Raw genomic sequence first — 23,689 nt, forward strand, 5'->3', positions numbered from 1 at the left:
TAAATCGTGTGCAGTTGAGTGCAGTTTTATATTGCTTCACCTTGATATATTTTAAAATGAGCCGAGCTAAGTTTAACTTCAAAATATGTTTTAACTCTTAATTAACAGCCAAGTCACAGAAAGCTTATCCTTACACGAGATAAATGTATTTTATTCAAAAACATTGTTTTTAACGACTCTATATTTGATTAGCACTGTTTATATAATATTGTACTCTTCGCAACATTAAAGAGGGGCAGATTAAATATACTTGATACTTCATCAAAGAATTTCCGACTCGTATCCTATTTTTTGACATGGCAAACTTTCCGAGCCTCAAAGCTGACAGAGCTGTGTCATCGTTAACTTTTAATTTGGACAAGAGTTAACTTTTGTTCTAAAAATAAAGCCGCTGACTTATTTTTTATTTTTTTTTCCAATATTCACATAAACTCGCGAAGACGTAATGAGTAGTACACGACAAATATTTGATCATTAAGTTGACATTTAAAAAGTTTGCACACACATTCGTAGAAAATAAAAATATAAATCGAAAAATCGCGACGTTGAACATGTTAAAATGATGGTCAGGGAAAAAAGCAATGCTAACAACACTAGAAGTGAAATAGTTGCGGTGGAAATAACTATTTTTGGTGCATAAGATTTAAAAAAAATACTATCGTTAGTAATTCTATGAAATAATGTTAACAATTAGTACATTAAAGCCACGTACATATATTATTCTTGACGGTATACAGCAATAAATATAACTCAACTGTACAAATACACAGAACGTACATTACTCATTTGAAATATTTCTGCAGTGCAAATATTAAAACATAACGTGTTACGTTAAATTAATGCTGCTTCAAATACGTTTACTACACAAATATGCATATGGTACAACGTACGAATATTACTACAAAAATATGTATGATTTTTTTTTTCTTTTTTCCCCTCTATAATTTATGTTGCATAAATGAACAGGATTAATGCCTGATCTCACTGCTCCTAACATATATTTATGGAAACTGTAAGCAAGAGGCGTGTTCTTTAACTTTTGTATATTAAGAGGATAATTTATTTTAAAAAGTATGAATCGAATTCTCAATATTAATGATCTGTGCCCAATCGAATTTTGTACATAAACATATACACCTATGTAGACAATTTAATTTTTTTTAACCAATATAGCTGACTTTAACCCTGATATTAAAAAAATATTATATCACTCACGACTAGTATATCTTCTAGAAATTTTTTTGGTAAGAATTAAATTTGTACGAGTATTTTAAGATGTTTTAAAACCGCTGTATTTTTTTATACCGTTACATAAAAAAGGGTTGGTCTTTGATGTTAAAATTTTTGAATGCTTTATAATTGAATATTCTAGAAACCAGAAGTTTTTGATAATAGGTTCTAGAAGTCGATATGCCTTCGCTAAGGGTTGATCCAGTTTTGGGGGTGTATGAAAAAATTAATTTAATATATTGTAAATAAATATTTTTTTATATTTAAATTTAATTTTTTATGATTTTTAAATACATTTATTTATTAATATTTGTATCATAAATATACATATCGTTTTATTGCTTTTACTGTGAATAAATAAGAGGATTTTTTTTCTGAAAAATCAATTCAAAATCTAGAATTTTAAATATTTTTTAGTCAAAAAATTCCATTAGAATGAATCATATGGGTAATATATAATATAAAAAATAAGTACTGTAAAATAAAATAAACTATTTAAAGGTTCACATACGCGTTTTTTTGTGTCAGTTAAAAGTTTGAATTTTGATTCGAAAGTTTTTTGTTCATAGACATCTTTTCTATTTCACCCTATATTGTACTCTTTAATGTCGTAGTAATTGTATATTTTCCCTAGTATAAATATAATTTCACTGATTATTTCCGTAAAATAATATCAAAATACATATTCACTATTAGATCCAGCTACAACGCTGCTCTAAAATGTCTATAAAACTCAATTTGGTAGTTGCGAAACGTTCATTTGTTGTTTAAACCCAAACCTAACCTAAGCAAATAAATCAAACATAACTTAAAGTTCTAACTATAGTTTTAAAACTTTCTTTAGGTCAAGTCCTCTCTCAGGGAAAATAAGCAAAAGAATAAGTACAGGCAGACATCGCATCCATAGTTTGTCTGCATTTCGATATTACAATATGTTTTAAAAATATCTGATCAAAGTATTTTCAAACCGAATTTTGGTCAGTAGGAGGGCGCAAAAACAATTATCACTTCTCAGAAGTAAAAAATCCACGTCAAAAGCAATAAAATCGTCGTCGCTGTCGTAGTGGGAACGCTTGGTAATCTAGCGTTGACATTACGACCTTTTAAATAATATTACAAATTAAATGAGGAACAAATAAACCGAATTTTAGCAATAGAAGAGCGAAAAAAACAATTATCCCTTCTCAGAAGTAAAAAATCCACGCCAAAAGCAATAAAATCAAAACACGATTTTATTGCTTTTGACGTGAATTTTTGACTTCTGAGAAGTGATAATTGTTTTTACGCCTTCCAATTGACCAAAATTCGGTTTGAATATACTTTAACCGATACTGCCGCATTCAAAAAGATACACTACTTAGTAGCTATTGATTTTTACTCCGTTGTAACGCAAGCGTTCCAACTGCGACGGCACGATTTTATTGCTTTTGGCGTGGATTTTTTACTTCTGAGAAGTGATAATTGTTTTTTGAGCTTTCCTATTGATCAAAATTCGGTTTAGATATGCTTAAATCAAATAAAATTCAACTTGACCAAATGAAAGTTTAAAAACAATAGTTGATTTTAAAAATTTCATTAGGTCAAGAAGGGTTTGGTTAATTTGTTTACGAATTAACCAAACCATTCGTGTAAGAAAAATGCCAAGTCGAAAATTCTCATTTCACAAGAAATTTGCTGATTTATCGAAAATATTCATTTTGCTTTTTTTTTGTTATAAAATAAATTTATACAAATATTTTTAAATGTTAAAAGACCCTAGAACGAAAATTTTCATTCTAAAGAAATTTGCTGATTTCTCGAAAATTATCATTTTGCTTTTTTTTTTGTAAAAATATTAAATTTATACGAATATTTTAAAATGTTTTACGAAAATTCTGATTTGTTTTATACCGCTGCATAAGAATGATTAGGTCAGTGCCAGATGTTTGGAAATAGGCATGCTTTCTTGGAAGCTTTTAATAGAGGTCGGAAGTATTTGAATAAAAAAAATATTTACGATTTTTTCAACAATTCTAATCAGTCTTATTTTTGTTTTGGTAATTTAAGAACTAATAGTCAGATAAGAAGAAATCGCTTCGAGTATTTTTTATTGGTCATGTATTTTTTATTGGTTTCAGCGATAATCATTTGAAATCTGCAAATTGATTATGGTTTGGTTCAGCAAAAAATTATAAATCTGCATTTCAGAACACCTACAATTTGAAAGTCATTAATTACAATAAAAACTCAAATAAACATTGTATGTATTATTCTTTGTGATTATCAGACGGCCACCTTGAAACAAACTTTCACAAAGGGATGGATAAGAGGTGGAGCTAAACACTATCGCGATTGGCTTTAACTACTAGATCTAATTGATACAGCGAAAAATACCACGCCAATATTTGTATAAATTCAAAATGTATAATATAGTCACATAAATTTTAAGCGGCATAATTTTTTTATAAATAATACGCGGCTTTAAAAAGTAAAAGATAATAATTAATATTTAAATGTTACATTAAAAACAAATTACTTGGGCAATTGTTCCACAAACCAAGATTAATTAAAACTTTAGTGCAGCTTTTAAATTTGATGAATCATCAGAATAATTTAATTATATTTTAACGGAAATTTAGGGGTAAATTACATTTTGAAGTTTGCAACATAATTTTTTTTTATATCTTAGTTATTTTCCATATTTGTTAACACTTTCCGATATGTAATAATAAAGATATATTGACAAATAGCAGTAAAAAAATCACTGTTGCAAAATTTTGTTTTAAAATTCAGTATCATAATTGTCAGTATTATAAGCTTTTGTGAGTATTGATTGTGAGGATAAGCTATATAAATATAATATTTAAGAATAGTATTATTATCGTAATTGGAATTCTATTATGTGATAATGTTGTATTTTTTTGGTTTATAATATTTTTACTTGTGTAATATACTGCTATAAAAAATAATCATTAAAAAGCCCTAAATTAGATTTTTTATGCTTAAAATAAAATCATTTTTAGAGCAGGGTAGTACACAAGCGATATGATGCTAAAATTCTTTGCGGCGCAGTCAACTTTTGTGAAACGGGTTTTTATTGTTGGCCTAGCACGTGTTTAAATCTTAATTAACATAGAAATACAACATTAGCAAAAACAATGAAGCAAATACCTCTTTAGTTCGAAAAAAAAACATGTTTTTAAATACTGTTTTATGCAATTATATGGGCGTAGAATTAATGAGAAAATCAAAGGAATCAGGTAACGGTAAATAAATTGTATTTTTTTTTAAATCTTCCGTTGTAACCTGACAGGCGTAAGCCCAATGTGTTACAGCGGGGTAAATCTGTAACAACTGAGTAAGCCAATCAGATGAATACCTACAAGTATTAATCACCAGGCTGAAAGTCTGGAAATCAGTGACATCTATATTGATAATTATAAATTATTGTATGTAATATAATTTATAACCAATAGATGTTACTACAGCTGGGGCCGGTATTTTACAATAGAGCATTTTTTATAAAAAAGTATAAGTGCCGCTGCTAGGGCTCGAACCTGCAACCTCAGTTACTAGTTTGAGACGTTATTCCGTCAACAATTTAAAAAAGATATTTGAGTTTGACCAAATTACAAACGAATTTGTACGAGACTAGATCTTCAGGCTGACATACCATCAAAGCCGAAAAAACGCAGTCTTTCCACTTCGATCTTCAGATTTGGTTCAGCCAAGCCATCTATATAATAATTTATTGTACAAAACTTTAATCAAGCATTGTTATGGCACATGTTTAAATATTATGATTTTTAATAAAACTACAATACTGTAGCGTCCATAGTTTAGTTCTTTTTAACTTAAAATGAAAGCTATATACGAGTTTAAGCCAATATTTAAAAAAATAACAGTTTCAGCGAGAAAACCATATTTTAAATAAACCATCTGTATATTGATGTTCGTATTCGAGCTCGCTACCAGTGGAGCTAACGCCAAATCAACACAGTCGATTTAGTATGAGCTTAGGCCTTCATGCAGACATAATCAAAGCGCATTTCCACTTAGAACGACATATTTAGTCTAGCAAAGTTGTCGCATTGAGTCGTTTAAGGAACTGGAAATTTTATTAATACGTATTTATAAATTGTACGGAACAAATATGATTTTATAAATATTATAGCATAAATACATCGCACTAATAACATAGCGACCTATCTTAGCTTATTTTTTTTTATTAAAAACCTGACCATCGCGACTTAAAAGGGTTTCCCAATGCGTCATAATTTATTCGCCTTGATATTTATCCGTGAGATTGAGAAAAGCTTATCTTGGTTTATTGATCGGAATTTAAATTATAATAATCACTAATTACGATCTCTTCGACACGATGGAAATGGAAAAATTGTGGGTTCATGTGGAATTTGAATTATAATGATTCCATATAAATTCCATAATTTAATTTTTCATAAGACATTTTAGTCGAAATGTTTCCTTTACACTACAATATCTGTTTTAAAGCATAATTCACATTTTCTCGTTATAAAAACACGCGGTTATTAATAGTAATAGTATTTTACCAGCGTTTTTCATATAGGTAAAAAAAAGTTTATTATACAAAATATAAATAAAATTCCCAGTGGAGTAGAAACATAATAGAGGGTAGAGAAATATATTTTAAGACTGTTTTTATACGGGTGATAAATGGGATCACAAAATAAGAGCGTACTTTTTCTCTCGAAACAGATGGTCACAGGTGAAGTGTTCCTTAAAAACACACTGTCATGGATGTATCCATGTTTTCTTTACTTACTTAACAGATTTTATGTAAAACATAGAGAAGCAATATTGGAACAAATACTAAATAATAAACATCATAATACTGGCGTTATCTCGATTTTAGAGTAACACCGGTATCATTACACCTCTTTGTTCTGAAACGTTTGTAAGACATTTTAATACGGCATAAATCAAATGCAAATGTCTGAGGCGTGATAGTATAATTGAATGGTTTAAACTACGTAGAGCCGACCTTATCTTGCGCACTGCGACAATTGGGCTTTTGCCCGTGGGCGATCAAAGTTTTAATTTAGCAGCAATTTGTGGTTCGTCATGTATCTGCAACAGTAAGAATGGCTGGCACGTTGCAGTTCTGTTTGTACGCGACAAATTAACTGGTTTCAAACAATGCTTTAGGAGTATAAGAGTAGCGTTCTTCCATTGGGATTTCAGAATAAAATAAATTAGATAAAGAAAGTGGTGAAAATGAAAATATCGTTAATGTGACATATGAGTCGTATTAAGTATTGATTGTAATCTGAACTAGTGAAGTTTGAGGCCAAAGTGATATAGCTTTTTAAAACAGGTATTTTATGTGTTTGATATTCAGCAGCTTTGACCAATAATGTGCGGGTTTATTTCGAGCAATAAGGCAAAATGAAAAATTCACACCCGTTGGTACGCCTTCGACACCAAAAATAATATTCTGCGAGCGTTTACTAATGATCACATACAAAGACGTGCACTTTTTTGATATTTAACGATTTAAAAAAAATCTTAGGGGTGATCAGCCATAATGGCTTAGTAGCAATACATAGTTTAACAGTTATTTTGAGTTCTTTCACGCAGTTTCATTGACGAATTTATGCTATGTTTTTCTAAGCCTGAGTGACACTGGGCAATGGCTTGTATCACACTATGGTGCCTAGCATATTAGAATGTATAAATGAAATAAAAATACATACTTGTAAGTATTCATTATGTCTGATTGACTTATTCAGTTGATAGAGATTTGCATATTATAACGCATTGGGTTTACGCCTGTCAGATTACAACGGAAGATTTAATAAGAAAAAATAGATAAATAAGAAATAAACTAATAACTAAAACCTCTTACAAAGTAAAATTATTTAAATTATTACGGATATTTTTAGGGGTGGTCAGACATAATAGCATAGTTGCCAAACTTTTTTCAGTCAGTTTTATAAAGTCTTTCTACGCATCTTTTTTGTCAATGTTATGCTTTGTTTTTCGAGTATAGAATGAATATTATTTTCGAATGTCTAAGGTCGAGTATTAAATATATTTATATTGTGAAATTTTGCGTTAATAATCTGATTTATTCAACAGTTATTTCCTATATTTAACCTATATTTACTATACGTATATAACCTATGTTTTTTATGTTGTTTTTACATAACAAGCTTACGCATACGTTTTTTACTAATAAGCCTGAAAAAAATAGTGTAATTTAATATTTTTTAGATGTTTTTCTAGGATGTATTATTTTAATAGCATATGTTTAACATTGATAGAATTATTTAAAAGTTAACTAATTTACCACAATAATTTAGGGGTTGTGGTATATTTATAAAATAGGCAAATGCTGTTCAAAGTTTTTTTCACTTACACATGGTGAATGTAACATTCTGGCAAAATGATTTTTACGTGACATTCTGTTGCGAATTTTTATTTAATATTTTTTGTACGTGATTTAATAAACGATACTTTTTTCAGTAATCGATAAAAATAAGAATAAATCAATATCTCGATTAAAGGGACTATGACTGATTACACAAACTAGGTGGCACCGTAAGCAAACATGCCTTTGACGACCACGATGGAAGTACGACGGCCGGTGGCGCCTCACCCGCCGATCTCATGCCATTAATAACAATAACACATAACTATACTAAATTAGCAATAAAATATTACTGCAGTGGCCAATTTGCCACAGCACAAGCTAACCACCATCAACGTTGATTAATCTTCTATTAATCGGTTGGTTTTGACAGGCATATTTAAATATGTGTATTTCCAGATTAGATTTTAGCGGCTTAAAATGAAAATTTGCACCGCCTTCGCTATGCCATTTATTAAGTAACAGTTGCTAAAAATGCCATCGCTTGTTACAGATTTTTTTATTACATCACTTGAAAGGTTTTCCCAATGCGTCATGATGGACAACGATGGTAGGCGCCTTATTTTATATTAATAGCAGTAACATGACAGCGTACTCAGTTATTTATTATATAACATAAAATGGTTTTAGAATTAAATTAAAATTTAGGCATCATAACCGATTTGATAGACCTGTTTTTTTTTAAATACAATAGTTCGAAAATTGAATTATGTATTATATTTATTAAAAATATATAATATGTTCTATAGGCTATACATATAAAAAACGTTATATATTATTTAAATTATTTTTGGAATTTTCCGTAAAGAAAATTTTCCCACAATAACAATAGCTTTCTAGAAAATTTTATAACCTGACATTTAAATACGTGGTACGCACATTATTTTTCTAAAGATATAAAAATATCCATATACTGAAATATAAACATTGAAACCAGACAAAATAAAAAGGGTTAAATTTTATTAAGCATGTGAGATATATTCATCAAGATATATTCGTTTTCTGGGTCAACATGTATCATGTTTGTTCAATATATTATACAACAGTGGCAAAAGCGTACTCTAACGCGACTCAGAATTAACAAAACGGCTTTGACTAATTAATAAATTGTTCAATTCGAACGCGTTGGTTAAAGCATAATCCAATGTGTGTATGTATATTTGTATGTATGTGTGTTTATTCAAACTGAGAGTTTGCACAAGTTAACTAATTAACAAGATTAACGCGTTTGTCTCATTTTGTTAAAAATCGTTTTAGTCAAGTTTTCGACTTTGTAAACTTCGATACAACGTACGAACGAGTTATTTGGTCTTAGCTTAACTCTGGATGTCAAGTTTCGTTAAAATGGATCTGCAGTTAATCGGTTTATTTTGGATTAAATATCAATCGTTATATTTCTGCCCATCAAATTCACCCGGTAAAGCTACAGATTAATAATAAACGCCAGACGTATATGCTTCAGAAATAAATTATTAATAAATAAATATTGGCACTTTGTTATTAATATCATAGAATTAAAAGTTAAGTGCTATTTTATGAATTAGGATTTGATTGATTTGTTTTTTGTTGATTCATTCTTGGATTTCTCAAGTAAGTAAAATTTTTATTAATTTATTACAGTACCTATTATTTATTTATGGATTAATATGTTACGTAATTTTAAATAAATATTTAAATACAACTTATTTTTGAATAACTACTACGAGTACATCTTTGGAATTGAGTTTCATTGCTATGATCTAATTATTAGTTTTACCCGCAGCACCGAAATTCTTCGAACCAACTTTGGTTGTTATGAATATGAATATATTATAACAATACGTCTCTAAATAATTCTCAAAAGGGACAACGCTGGTCCGTCCACATGCAAATTTATTACTATCCTGGGTTTTGATTCTACCCACTTGAATTACTCCCAAATGACAGGATTAAGACAATCCTATAATTTTGAATATTAATATACTGAAGCAATTTACAAAAAAATGTAAATAAAACAGTCGTTTATTTATATATTATACATAATAATAATTTTATTAGTTATATTTTATATATTATATATATTTTATTCTAATCCTTCGGATCAATACTTTGTGAGATAATTAAAAAAAATCTATCAAAGACAAACAAATTTTTTATCATCTGAAGCATTTTTTTATTCAGTGTCATGTTAATCAATTGAACCATTCTTCTATTCACAAATGGAGGGATTAACTCATGCTATGCATTTATAAAAAACAAAAAAGTATTTTTAGTCTAAGAAAAATTCGGTTTCTTTGTTAAAATGGGAGATCACCGTGAGAAAAGTTTTACAAGATCAAGTTGAAAAGTACGCAAAAAGAATTATATATACAATCCAGTCGCTTTGAGAAAAGATAACGCGTACATTTGGAATGGCCCTAAAAATATAAATTTCATAATCAACTTCTTTCATTTAAAACTTATTATCTCAAGTACATTTGAACTGCAAAAGTATTGTTATCTGAACTATTTGATTATTATTATGAATATTTAGTTGATCTTTTATAGGGTTCGTCAATTAAACCACTCTTATATTTATAATTAACTCATGCGCCATAAAAAGAGCAGTTGATAAGCTTTTTAATCGTTTAATAAAAATAGGTTTTTCACTAAAATAGGATACCACCATGAGAAACATTTGAACAGCTTAAGTTAAAAACTGCACGCAAAAAATCAGAAAGGAATAAAATATCCGTCGCCTAGCTTTAAGTAGCCAACAGCAATTTGTTTATAAAAAAACTCACAACCCATCTGTAATTAGTCATTAGTCGATGGATATAAATACGAAAACGCCGGACACTTTGCATAAAAACTCTTCTATAGCTTTCTCAGAGACACTTCTATTGACAAGATCTTTGAGCGCTCTCTAGTTTGGACTACAAGCAAGAGGAGAGCGACTCAAATTTAGACTGGCTTTAGGTCGCCGCTTCTCTCTTCGCGTCCACTGGTCTAACTTGACGTCCGGACGTACCCACGGACAACGCTTTTTTGAGACTAATATAAGACACTAATAATTTTAAAAACAAAAAAATAAGGAACACGTAAAGCAAGGTATGAATCATAATAAAAAAAAAAGTAAAAAAAGTTTTCGAATGAATTTTATCCATTTCTTCGTGATCAGTTTTTTATGTTTTAACAATAAAGTGAAAAGGATGATAAGATTAAAATTCCAACAACCACACCTCAACAAGAAGAAATCAATACTTCTCTGTGTATTTACACGTACCGATACATTCATCAGGATCCGGAAAATTTATCCCAAATTCACCGCCAGCAATTAATCGCTAGCAGTTTACCAACGCGTCAATTGATCGCGGATTAAAATAAAATATATTTTAATATCAATCATATTACCTGGTAATAAAATACGCTAGCGATTATTTGTAGGCTATAAATTGTTAATGCGATAAATTGCTAGCGATTAATTGCTGGCAATAAATTTTCCTAGACTCACATTCCAGAGCACGTGATGACCATTGCGTTAAATATGAGATATTTATGCATTGAGATATTTATATTCCAGCAGATATAGATATAACATTAAAAGGATGACTTTATACGAGTGCTAAAATATCACATTAGCTGAAAGACTACAACTATTTGTACATAACGCAAATGTCTTCCGGATTGGAATAAATACTGTCTTTAGTGTATTATATCTGGGTAAGATAGATGTTTTGGTGAAATCATAAGCAAAAACTAAAAATAAGAAGATGGAACATTAGAAGCAAAGATGTAAAAACAACTCTCATAGAGACGGTGCCAATTCATTCGTTAGAAGAATCCAATATGCCATGAATCTTCTTAAGAAAATTCAAATTGTACGAAATTGAAACTTTAATTGAATCAACGACCTCGCTTTTCCATCTTCACGTTCCTTTCGAAAAGGGCGAAAATTGTGTGGGCGGACCGGGATTTTCCTTCCGCTTTAATAGGCGATTTCCGGCCCGCCGGAAACGCAATATTTCCCCTTGTATTTTTAGAGTGTCCACTCTTGTGTCTAATTAAATCGTAGACAGGAAAACGGAAAATAATACACCGGCGTCAAACAATTGAAATGTCAAACGTGGATGAACGCCTTTGTCTCCTATATCTTCAAAAAAAAGTAAAAGTAAAATATTTAAAATACTATACAAGTCATATGAATACATTGTCACATCAGGAATTCAAGGTTTTAAACACAGTCCATTATTGATTTTTTTATCAATTATAAAAATGATACTAATAAAATTATTTATAATTTTAAATTCTTACTTTTCATTAATTACCTTAAAGAATCCATTAAAAAAAATTTCATTGACTTTCTTTTCAATAACAACATGGTTCATCGCACGTAAGTGGTAGCCGATTTGGGTGATATATTTTAAGCGAACTATAGATTTCATCAGCATATAGAAAACATATGCAAAAAGCCTTAAAAATATTGGGATACACGCATCAATTAAGGAGTTTAAAATCTTTATCCTTTGAGCATGCTTCTCTGGCCTTGTTGCTAAATAATTTATCCGACTCAATTATAATAATAAAGATAAAAAAAATATATTGGACACAACAATCCCAGATATCTGAGTTTTACTCGCAGGTACTCGCAGTTAGCGTACTCAATATTGGTCATTAATATTATTATTTTAAATATACAAAGGTCACATTGATGTAAGCCTTTTATATCCTGCACATAAAGTTAGTATACTGTAATTGAATCGTTGATAGAAACTGTGATTTTAAGCTTATTTAGATATCGAAAACTGTTCCCAAAAATATTTCTAAAGCATTTTATTTTAACCCAAAATAAAATGCCTTAGAAACATATTTTCATTTTCGTATCTACACCTTAAGAACCTTGTTTGTAATATAATACACATTATACATAACGATACATTAAACAAATTATCTTATAAACACTGAGGCAAATTTAGTTTTGATGTTTGCCACCATGTTATTGCCTCTACATTTACGCCAATTAAGAGGGTTTTACTTATCATACAATTTCCTCACACAAATACACACTTTGAAAAGCCGAGAAGCGAATACAAGGCCGAGTTTTCCGCAGCAGGAAAACTTGAAATCTTAACACGACTGAATTAATCCGATTCAGCAAAGGAAAATGTGCAAAAAGGAAATACGAAATCGAGGAGGCAATGTAATGAAAGAGAAAAAAAGTACTTTGCCGCTACTATGAAGTGAACTTAACGCGCTCAACAAAAATGCTCTTAATTTGTGACAAAGATAAAAATAAAATACAGGGTCATACCTTCTTAAAGTTAAATGAGCAACAAGCAATATGATTCTTAAAACTACGTTTTGGGATATTTTATTGTATTTGATATTAAAGTTACTTACTAAATTTTATAGGAGTATTTATCTATTGATCAATAATGTTTATTCAGACTAATAAATTATTCAATCGTCAAATCGAGAATTTTATAAAACATTTTTTAATATATAAAATTAAATTTGTACGAATATTTTTAAAAGGCATTGCCCTTTTTATAACGCTGTATAAGTAAAGGCGGGTGCATGCCTAATATGCATACTTCTTGGAAGGTCTGTGAATGGCAAAAAAATTGTTTACAAATGTTCAACACTCGAACTCCCCTTAATTTTGCTTAAATAATAAAAAAGACGCTTAGATAAGAAACCTTTTCGAATGTGTTCGTGCCAGATGTTTAAAAATATGCATACTTTCTCGGAAGATCGAAATTATTTGAATGACCAACAATTGTATTGCGATTTTCTATTACTCTAGCCGGCCGGCGGCTTTATCTTTGCTTTGGTGATCCAAGAACCCGTTCCGATAAGAAGAAACTACGCTTGGGAATCAAAAAAATATAAAACGGATCAGAACTATTTTAATTTTTTAATAATCTAAAAAGGTTTTTGTAAAGTATCAACAGCTGTTATTGGCAATTGTCTTGCAATTATTATTAACAGCCGAAGGGGTCTTAAAATTTTGTTGAAACAATTGGAAAATATAAATTCTGAAATTTCAACCGGCAATTAAAGAGAAATTATATAATCGAAGAAACCATACAATGATGTCATTAATTAAATATTTGCAAAATCCAGAATCTTTTACCAGTCAAAAAAATAACGACTTTTTTAGTTATTCTTCAAAAGCAGAAATATGTAAGAATTTATTCGGAGATTATTTAATGGCTCAACGAATTCCTAAGGACCCTGCGGCTCCATTAAACCATAAGAACGCATTGAATATGAAAGATTATCATTAGCGAAACAACTTCTCGAGAAATCAGAATATCAAGTGCCAGTATATTAAGAAGCTGGATGACGAATGCGAATGTCATTGCTAAAACCAGCATGAAAAGTTGCCTAGAATGCGTTGCTCAAGAATGTTCAAGAACTCAAAGCTGTAAATTTTTAAGAATATGCTTTAGAGGTCTCTTTAGTAATTTAAAGAAATGCTTGCCAATGTATCATAACTTTCTACTGGAACACAACAAATCATAACGCAAAGCTTTTAATAAAAATAAAATGAAATATAGGAGAGGATAATAACAGAACTAACTCGTATCTCATGAGAGAGGGATCAACTTCCGCTATACTGTCGCTGTCACACCAATTAGAATTCAACATCATCCTTGCGCCAGCTTCTCCACCACTGCTTGGAGAAAAACATCTTGCCCATTATAGTAGCCGTAATATATGTAATATAATTTAATACAATTCTCACTAGTTTCCACCTGCGTCTTACTGTCTGCGAAGTCACACCCCAAAGGGTTATAATCCCGAAATAAATATTTAAAAACTCCATTGGCAACAAAGATTAAAAACGATGCAACATGGCATATTTTGATGCTGAAAGGTAAATGGTTGTCAGCAGCTTATCTTCAGAAGGCTTTTTTTGAACACTTTAAAGTCATCGGCATACAATTAAATAGTTAGAATTTCTAATGGTCATGTCTATGTTATTTATGGATAATTTAAAAAACAATAGTATCAGGTCGGAACTCCGCGGAACTAAAAAGGGGTGAAATACTCTTGTAAAGTCAGAATGCGCTGACTGTTTATTTAATAAGTTCTGAATTGAGGAACATGTAAGTTTGTGTATTCTAACCGATTGGGACCGACTGACGCCAAACGTCAGATTTCGCTGCCTCGCCGCAAAACGACGTTCGCGAGCACAAAAGGGAGCAATATATTGGTCAATAAGCTCCTGAAACAAAAATATTGAGTACCCAAAGATATATTTACTTTTAAGATATAAGCATATTTATAAACAATTAGCTTATGTTTAATGATCCATATGATTAATTAGAAAAAGAAATATATTTATTTTTAATGAAAATGTTTAAGAAAGCGTTTGCTATAAAACAAGGTTTTGCCAAGATACTGAGAGAAATTCCTTTTAATTTAACCGAAAATATTAGCTTTCATAATGTATCTTTATACCTTGATACTTTTTAATTAACAAGCAACGTACATTTTTTAGTTTAATTAAATAAAAGCTCACCTGTTAACGTCGACGTCGGTAGATTCTAATATAGTCCTAGCTTTTTCTAAGTGATCGTGTTCAACAGCAGCAAAAAGAGCTGAAAATAAAGAGAGAGAAAAACATTATTAAAAATATATAAAAATAAAATATCCATCACAAACTAATAACCAATTAGGCTTGATTATAAAACGACGCACGAAGAAGAGTTAATGGCAATAATAAAAATAAAAACGAAGTACGTATGTGAAAAGAATAATACTGATTTAAGACTTTCACTTTGAAACACATTTTTATTACAATTTCGTAGAATACCGTAATCCGAATTTAATTGGGCCTTTTTACGAATTTTTTGTTGTTTTTTAATACAATAAAAGATTATAATTCGAGAGAGAAAATTTTGTGCGGATTAAGGTAAGCGAGAGTCAGGTTAAATTTTTAATAAAATAAATATGCCATTCGAAACACACAATGTTAAACGTGATAATATTTTTTAATTTGGTATGAAAGTCACATTAATATAGGTTTTTCTTTAATGGCAAATATGTACTAAATAAATATTAAGACACCAAATTATTATACAAGCAACTTATTTTTAAGCAGTCAAAACTATGAAAGCTACAGTTATTAATTCGATGCGTAATTGTTTATTCAAGTGTATAGAAAGTTATATTATTTCAATATAAAAATGCAACTCATGTCATTCAGTAGCTGCTAGTACTAATAACTGACAGCAGTCTTTAGTGGACCAGCGACACGGTTTTCGCACGGTCACTGTGCTTTTATACCTCTCGAAGGCGGTGACAAAAATCTTCGATTCTAAAACCTAAGTCAACGTTCTTCACTACATTATTTTAATTTAGTATTCGACAAAGTTTGTAGTGAACTTTTTATCAAAAGTTAGGCAACTTCGGTTTCTCGAATGGTCTTGAAATATTTTGTATAAATGCTATAATGACATATTGCATAACACTAGAAAATATTTTTTAGAAACGAAATCAAGTATTTTTTTGTAGCAATTTATGAAATTCGATTTACGCGAAACTCGTACATATCGCAGAATTGGACGATAGTTTACGGTCCCTGGTAACGATTCGTTTAACGCTCGATTTTACTCGCTAACGAAAATTGTTGATCGTTCACGATAAAGCTTTCAAATTGAACCCCGAACGCGTTATGAATTATGTGCCTGGACGATAGTTGATAAATGTTTCGCTTTGTACAACGACAGCCATAACAAATTTAGATGGAGAATAGTGTTTGTTATTTTTCAACGTCGGTTTCGTATGAAAAGCGATAAAAATAAGTTTGATTCAATAAACTTTCTCTTGTAAAAACTTTTTTGGAGGCATTACGTTACAATAAATCGATCAATAGAATTCAATGGCGTATAACAACGTTAGAGAAGTTCGAAAACATAAGGCCAATAAGTTTTCTATATCATAGTTTATGGCTTAAATTTATATTGTGTAATTGTCAGTTTATATTTACTTAAAAAAATCAAGCGATGTATTCTTTTTAGCAAAACGGTCCATATACATTAATTTGTATATTTAAAAATGCAGTTGATGCACGTTCATAATATTAAATTGAATAGATAAGAACGAATAACAGAGTATGAGTAATGCTAATAAAGAATTTGAATTCAACAAAACTTTTACTACAACATATCTTTAGTTGGCAACAGAAAAATATAACTAAAAAAACATACATTTTACGCAATTGTTTTAAATATTATTATTGCTAATATTTAACACCTTTGATTAGTGAAGCGTATTGAGTAAAATGCAATACCTGCATTTGTTTTCACTTCGCCAGCCACCCCTATCATAAAAAACAGACCAGCAGGCCGTAGCGGCGCGGTCATTTCTCTGTTACGTAACAAAACTACTGGGGACTGCTATGAACCGTTAGACTTGCCTGAGATAAAGCAAATGTATTTATTTTATGTTGATACGTCGCTCGTATCATATAAAAATATCGTACATGTTGAATTAAATATTAAAAATTTGCGCTGAAATATTGGCCGGTGGGATTTTTTGTATAAGTATCCGATACTTCGACCATCTGGGACTAAAAGGGATAATATTATTCTACTTTGATATTCTATCCTGATAAAACTACTTAGGTTTATCCTCTTATAATGAGCATAATTTTATTCTCAGTTTCTGCTTTCAAGTAGTTTTAAACCACGAAAATATCATTTTCAACAAATAAAATGTAGGTATTTAAATAAAAAAAATATTTTTGGTACTTCTGGTATTTTATTTTGTAATAACGGTAGTACCGAAAGTCAATTTTTGCCCCAATAATGTGATCAAGGCGACGATCCTGAATGATATATTTAGCGGCTTCAATTCATAATTCGTCCTGTCTTCGCCATGACTATAAATAAGTCATAAGGACAGTCGCTTTCAATATTTTATGCTTTAATTAGATAAAAATATTTATATAAAAAAATCTGTAGTTAAAATATATAATATAAAAAAACATAGACTGGGGACGAGTAGACGAGTGCGTCGTCATAGATTCTGCTCTCTCGGCCTTATATGAGGCGCTATATTTTGTATTTGACACGGTATATATTTGATGGTTTTCTGCTGAGATCATTTCATTACTAAAATAAAGCGAATCTCATAATTAGTACAGAAAAGATCGGAGCTTTCGTCTGCTCTCAAATAAATAACGGTCGTAAAATGTTTGATGATATCTTGTCATCACAATTATTACAAAAATTGCCAAAATTATGTTATTCAAGATCCTAAAACTTTCTGAAAAATTATTAACACTAAACGCAAAAATTCGTTAACCATTTTAAAGTTTGAGAACCCTAGGGGGTGTGACTTCGTAGCCAACGAGACTCAATGTGGAATCTAGTAAGAGTTTTATTACATTATTTACATATGTTGCGACAAACGATAAATGACGAGATGTTTTCTCCGAGCGGTGGTAGAGAAGCTGGCGCAGGGATGATGTACGGGGGAGGTCCTCAATAACAAGTGTGCAGCGGACTTTGATCCCTCTCTGCTACTATAGTGCTAGTATAGTCTCTCTTGGGATGTGAGCGCCCATGACAGTTGTTTTCCGCGGGTAGCGGACGCCTGCTGGTCTCTTCGAACGGCTGCTGGTGACTGCCTTCTCCTCATCGGAGTCCAGGCTTAAGTATCCAGGGCTGCAAAGCCTGACCAATCGCAATTATGCAGTGATCATCCAGCCAATCGCTGCAGTTGCTTCTCAGAACATCGAAATAGGTATACGCCTTTAGAAAGCGACGTTCGCTTGATGGGCATTGTCCAAGCTCGTATTGCATTGTTTTGCAACAAAGAAATATTCTCTCAATGACGGAGAATATTTACGGTAACAACATAGCTTCTTAATACTGGCATTGCACATTGATTTATTTAATGTTAGCTACGAGAATCTCGTTTAGTTTGTATAATTTTTCCTGTTATAATATATACTATGTATTATTTTACAACCATCATTACGGATAGTAGCATAACACTCACATAACAATTAGTAAATACACATATGCTGGAAATAATATATATATATACGCCTATTCATAAGGAGTTGACTTTGCAAAACTATACCCTTATTTCCTACGTGTCTACTCTTACTTTTCGGGTTTCGGATACTTAACGTTAACGTTAAGACCACAACAACGCCCTACGATAATCGTTAAAATTTGAACGTTGAGCGCCGAAACGAGATCTGCAATATAAATATGTTCAGTTGCTACATTTTCGTCTATCTAACGTCGGCGATCTTTCTTTATTGCGTCGTCGATTTTCGCACACGAGTACCTCACGTAAAAGGATTCTTATTATTCGCGTCCCTTTTTGGGAAAATTTAATTACGGAGCGCGGGTGGCAATCTGGAAAATGTACAGAAGATACTCTTTTCAGACGCGCTACGCGGAATCTAGACTACGTCATTATTATAAAGAGCTATAATCGAGTACTGATTATTGATTTTTGCTGAAACGATATTCAGATTAAGCCATTAAGACATTCATTAGAATGAAAGGATAGTGCCTACGTTTTAAGACTTACAATATTGTAGGGAATCAATTAAAACGAAATATTTATATAGAACATGACTTAATAAAGAAACAAATCATGGGAATATTTAATGTATTATATTCAAGCAAGGACCTAACATAAGTAGAAGTCCAAGCATCAAACAGTGTCGTTACAGTGATTGTAGCAATTGATAACAATCGGAGCTTGTCAACAAGTCAATTTGCGTTGAGCACAGTAGTTAGTTAGTGAATGTTCTGATCCATGCATTGAGCTCATCTTACAAATTACTTGAATTCTGAATATTCACTACTTCAAATCGAGTTTAGATTAAGGTTGATAAAAAAATCATTTCAAAGGTTGTTTGATTCACTGCTATAATACAGAACCATAGTTTTCTTATTAATATATTTGTTTGCACCGACTATATCTATATAAAGGCTATTAAAAATATTAATTTAGATAGATATGTAAATTAATATTTAAAAACGCATTATTATTTACATAAAGTGTTACTTTTAAGAAACCAACAAAAAGCAGTATATCAAGTTTGTTTAAAATAAATAATATATGTGCAATGAAATTTATATTTTTTTTTGAAAAAAATTAATCACCATAACTGGTTGGTTAGCGAGTGAGTAATTACTCGCCGACCGACCCAAAAAGACAGCTAAGATACAATTTAGATCTAAGACTATACGTTGAGCATATACACTTTTATTTTTTGTCAAGTTACAAAAAATCAAAAAGTATAGTTTAAATATTGAATACGCGCATAATTCTATGTATATAATAAAAAAAAACTTATTTTTAAACTGTATATCAGTACAAAGTTTAAAATAAAATAAAAAAAAATTTGGTATGCTAAGAAAAATATCACCACAATAAATTACTAAAGTTCGAATTACAATTAAAAAATTAATACAACAGTTGCACAAACTCAGAAATATGAGTAATTTCTAGAATTTCGGCTTTTACAATGTTTTTTTTGTAATATATTGTTTTTCAAATATTGGTTGTATATAGCCATGAGTGTTATAAATAGCATAAATATATTTTATTTTATTTTAGATTAAATTAAGACCATCGTGGCCTAACAGGTTACCCCAATGCGCCACGATGGTCGAAAACAAATTTTAAATTTATAAAACATAAAAAAAAAAAAGTATATATACATAAATATAAAAATACTTAAACATAACAAAAAAATTATAAAATATTAAAATTAAATGAAATAAACCGGATCAGCTCCTCGTAGCTGACATTAAATAGGTCAATATGTAATGCCAGCGTATTAAGGAGCCGGATGGCCACAGCCATAGGCGAGTCGGCAAGTGCGGATGTCCTAGCCCTAACGGTCATCAAAAGAGGTCTCGATCGTGATTCTCGAAAATGTTCAGGAACCCAAAACTGGAATTCCTCGAGAATAGCTGGATTGTCGACAGCACCTTTTAGTAATTTAAAAAAATGCTTAGCGATATACAGCTTTCTGCGAGAACTCAGCGAATCATATCCCAACGCTCCTAAAAGAAAGGCGCTGGGATATAAGTACGGATAAAAACCAAATGTCCTTTTGTAAAGGTATCTTAAATACCTTTTTTGAATTTTTTCCACTAAAAGGGAATATTTGGCTATTCGGGGATTCCAAATTATAGATCCCGATTCAAGAATGCTACGAACTAAGGTGTCATAGAGGATGCGAATAACTGACGGATCGTCAAAGTGAAAGGCATTCCTCATAACAAAGCCGAGCATCTTGGAAGATTTATCACAGACGTCGTGTATGTGTAGAGAGAACCTCCATTTGCTCTCGAAAGTGATTCCGAGATCTTTAATGGAAGTTTCTCTAGTCAAAATGTTACCACCGAGATGGTAGAAATAAGCTGATGGCGAACGGGATCGAGAAAATGACACAGTATGGCACTTTCCGACACTAAAGGGCAGACGGTTAACGGAAGCCCATCTCCACAGAGAGTCTAAATCACTTTGTAGAGAGAAGGAGTCCGCAACAGATCGAATGCATTTATATAATTTTAAATCATCTGCGTACAGAAGAAAACTTGAATGTTTAATTGCAGTATTTATGTCATTAATAAATAACACAAAAAGCAGAGGTCCCAGATTGGATCCTTGAGGAACCCCCGAAGGGGTAAAATATTCCTTTGACAATCGGCCACCATACGTTACAAACTGTCTACGATTGCTCAAATAACTTGAAAATAACCGAGTTAAATTATCTGAGCAACCGAGGTTCGACAATTTTTTTAATAATAACGCATGACAAACTTTGTCAAAGGCTTTCTCAAAATCTGTATACACGACGTCTACTTGAATTCCGGCATCGAGAGAAGTTGTCACTGTTTTGGTGAACGACAGAAGATTAGTAACAGTGGAACGGGCAGGACGAAACCCGTGCTGTTGGTCTAATAAAACTTGCTGAAAGTGATTGTAAAGATATTTATGAATAATTATTTCAAATAATTTAGCAGGAGCTGACAACACTGCTACTGGTCTATAATTCTTTATATATAATTTGTCACCCTTTTTATGAATAGGGGTGACTTTTGTGCATTTCCATAAATCAGGAAATGATGATGTTTTGAGAATCAGATCATAAATACATTTTAGAGGAGCAGCGAGACTTACTTCGCAACCCTTCAAAATAAAATCGGGAATTAAATCAGGTCCAGAAGAACGCCCTGTCTTTAATTTATTAAATCCGTATTTAAGATCTGAGTGCTCAGTTTCTCTGATGGTCAGTACTGAAGACCAAGAACATGAAGAAGGAAGCGACTGAGCAGAAGGCGAAAAATATTCCTCGAAAACAGAACGAAAATATTGCGCAAAACCGTCAGCAATATTTTGTGAACCGTCCAATGTTTTATCGTCGAGGTTCATCACTTTCAACGTAGACTGAGTAGCGCGTTTAGTGCTAATGAATTTCCAGAACGCTTTGGGATCATTAATTATTTGTTTTTGGCAATTTTTGTAATGATTGCGATGACAGGAAATTATCAAACACTTAACGCGTGCTCTTAATGAACGAAATTCCTCGAGAGCAGATGGATGTCCCGATCTCTTCCATAACTTATGAAAGGCGTGCTTTCTTTTTAGCAATGAGATGATCTCATGAGAAAACCATCTAGGATATGACACGTTAAGCACTCGAGGGCGCTTTCGAATAAAGAGCTGGTCGAATGCACAATAAAGAACCTCATAGAAGGCCGCCAGGGAAGATTCAACATCAACGCACCCGCCAACTCGGCTCCAGTCCATACCTAAAAGTAAATTATTTAATAAACCAAAATCTACACAATTTCCAAACGACCATCCGAGATCATTCCGATCGCTCACGCATTCCAACTCATTCGTAGTTATGCCATTTTTATTTATATTTAATTTTATCATTAGCGCCGGGTGATAATTATCTATTATTATTATCTATGAAAATAAATTTCGCAAAACATAGTTTGACAATTTTTTGTAAAACGAATAGTTGAAAAGTACTCAAATATTTAGATTGGAGTCTTTATTATTCATATCATTTTAAATAAAGTAGGTTATTCTATGAGCTCACAGCAGGATTTTTACGAAATAAACTATATAATAAATATTAGTATAGTAAGCCCCCCAATAACACGGTAAACTGGGTGCCCGTTACTTTATGTGTGAGCGAGCCAAAGGGAAGATATCTCACCACGCGCCTAATTTGTACGTACGTACTGCAAAAAATTGTATAAATATTTTCTAGTCCCCAAATTACACGCATCCAAATAGCACCGTGTTATTGGGGGGTCTACTGTATATTCATGAAATATTGAAGTATTTCTCAGGGTTTTGATGAAAGCTTTAATTTATTTGATGCAACTTTATTTTTCTAAGTAAAAAAGGTCGATAAAATAATAAATAATTATCAATAACACATGAGTCAAAGTACGCCGATGATAACGAATATCATACAAACGCGAGACTTGCTAATTATGGTGGCACTTTTAGTCACTCAAATACCGCATTAAGTCGTTAAAAATGCATCATTGAAAATTCGCGCATTTATAGCCAGGCAGTGACGATAAAGAAACTCGCTAAAAGTTAACGTCATATTCGACAAGAATCGATCGCCCGTGAATACCGACCTAATAAGGTCAAATGATGAGTAAATACAATATGTTTAATTGAACATAACTACGCTGAATCAACCAAGACAACTTTTAGAAGCCTGAGAAAATCAGCTGTTTTCCCTTTGATTGTCCGATTTGGTCAAGTCAAGCAGTCACCCCGAATCTCAATATTATAATATGAAATGCACGGTTCAATAACCGTTTTGATTAAATATAAAATATGTTATATCGTAATTCATCAAACGGCCATCATACAACTGCTTCCTACACAAAATCGATTATATCCGGTCAACAAAATTTTAGGCGGCCTTCATGTACATCGTTTTCAACCCATCCGAAACTATTGACTCCATTTTTTACGGTTGAATACCAAGAAGATGAGTTGGTTTAAGCACCATAATAACATCGATTGACTTCGGTAGTATATGAGCTTCTTTGAAATGAAACTTTATTTCCGATC

The 23,689-nt window shown here is 31.3% G+C and overlaps 1 protein-coding gene across 14 annotated transcripts in view; it reads right to left on the bottom strand.

The window, feature by feature from the left end:
- wake (ankyrin repeat and fibronectin type III domain containing protein wide awake) overlaps positions 1-23,689 on the bottom strand; it is a 206,190-nt gene that overhangs the window by 26,454 nt on the left and 156,047 nt on the right. For all 14 annotated transcript variants that reach the window (XM_088202933.1, XM_088202926.1, XM_088202930.1 and 11 more), the window contains one exon: positions 15,111-15,189. In XM_088202933.1, the coding sequence (XP_088059059.1) occupies positions 15,111-15,189 (79 nt within the window). The remainder of the gene's footprint in view (positions 1-15,110; positions 15,190-23,689) is intronic.

Source organism: Plectrocnemia conspersa, unplaced genomic scaffold, assembly GCF_051122295.1.
Source record: "Plectrocnemia conspersa isolate PC_06_02 unplaced genomic scaffold, ASM5112229v1 ptg000013l, whole genome shotgun sequence".
Classification (NCBI taxonomy): Eukaryota; Metazoa; Arthropoda; class Insecta; order Trichoptera; family Polycentropodidae; genus Plectrocnemia; species Plectrocnemia conspersa.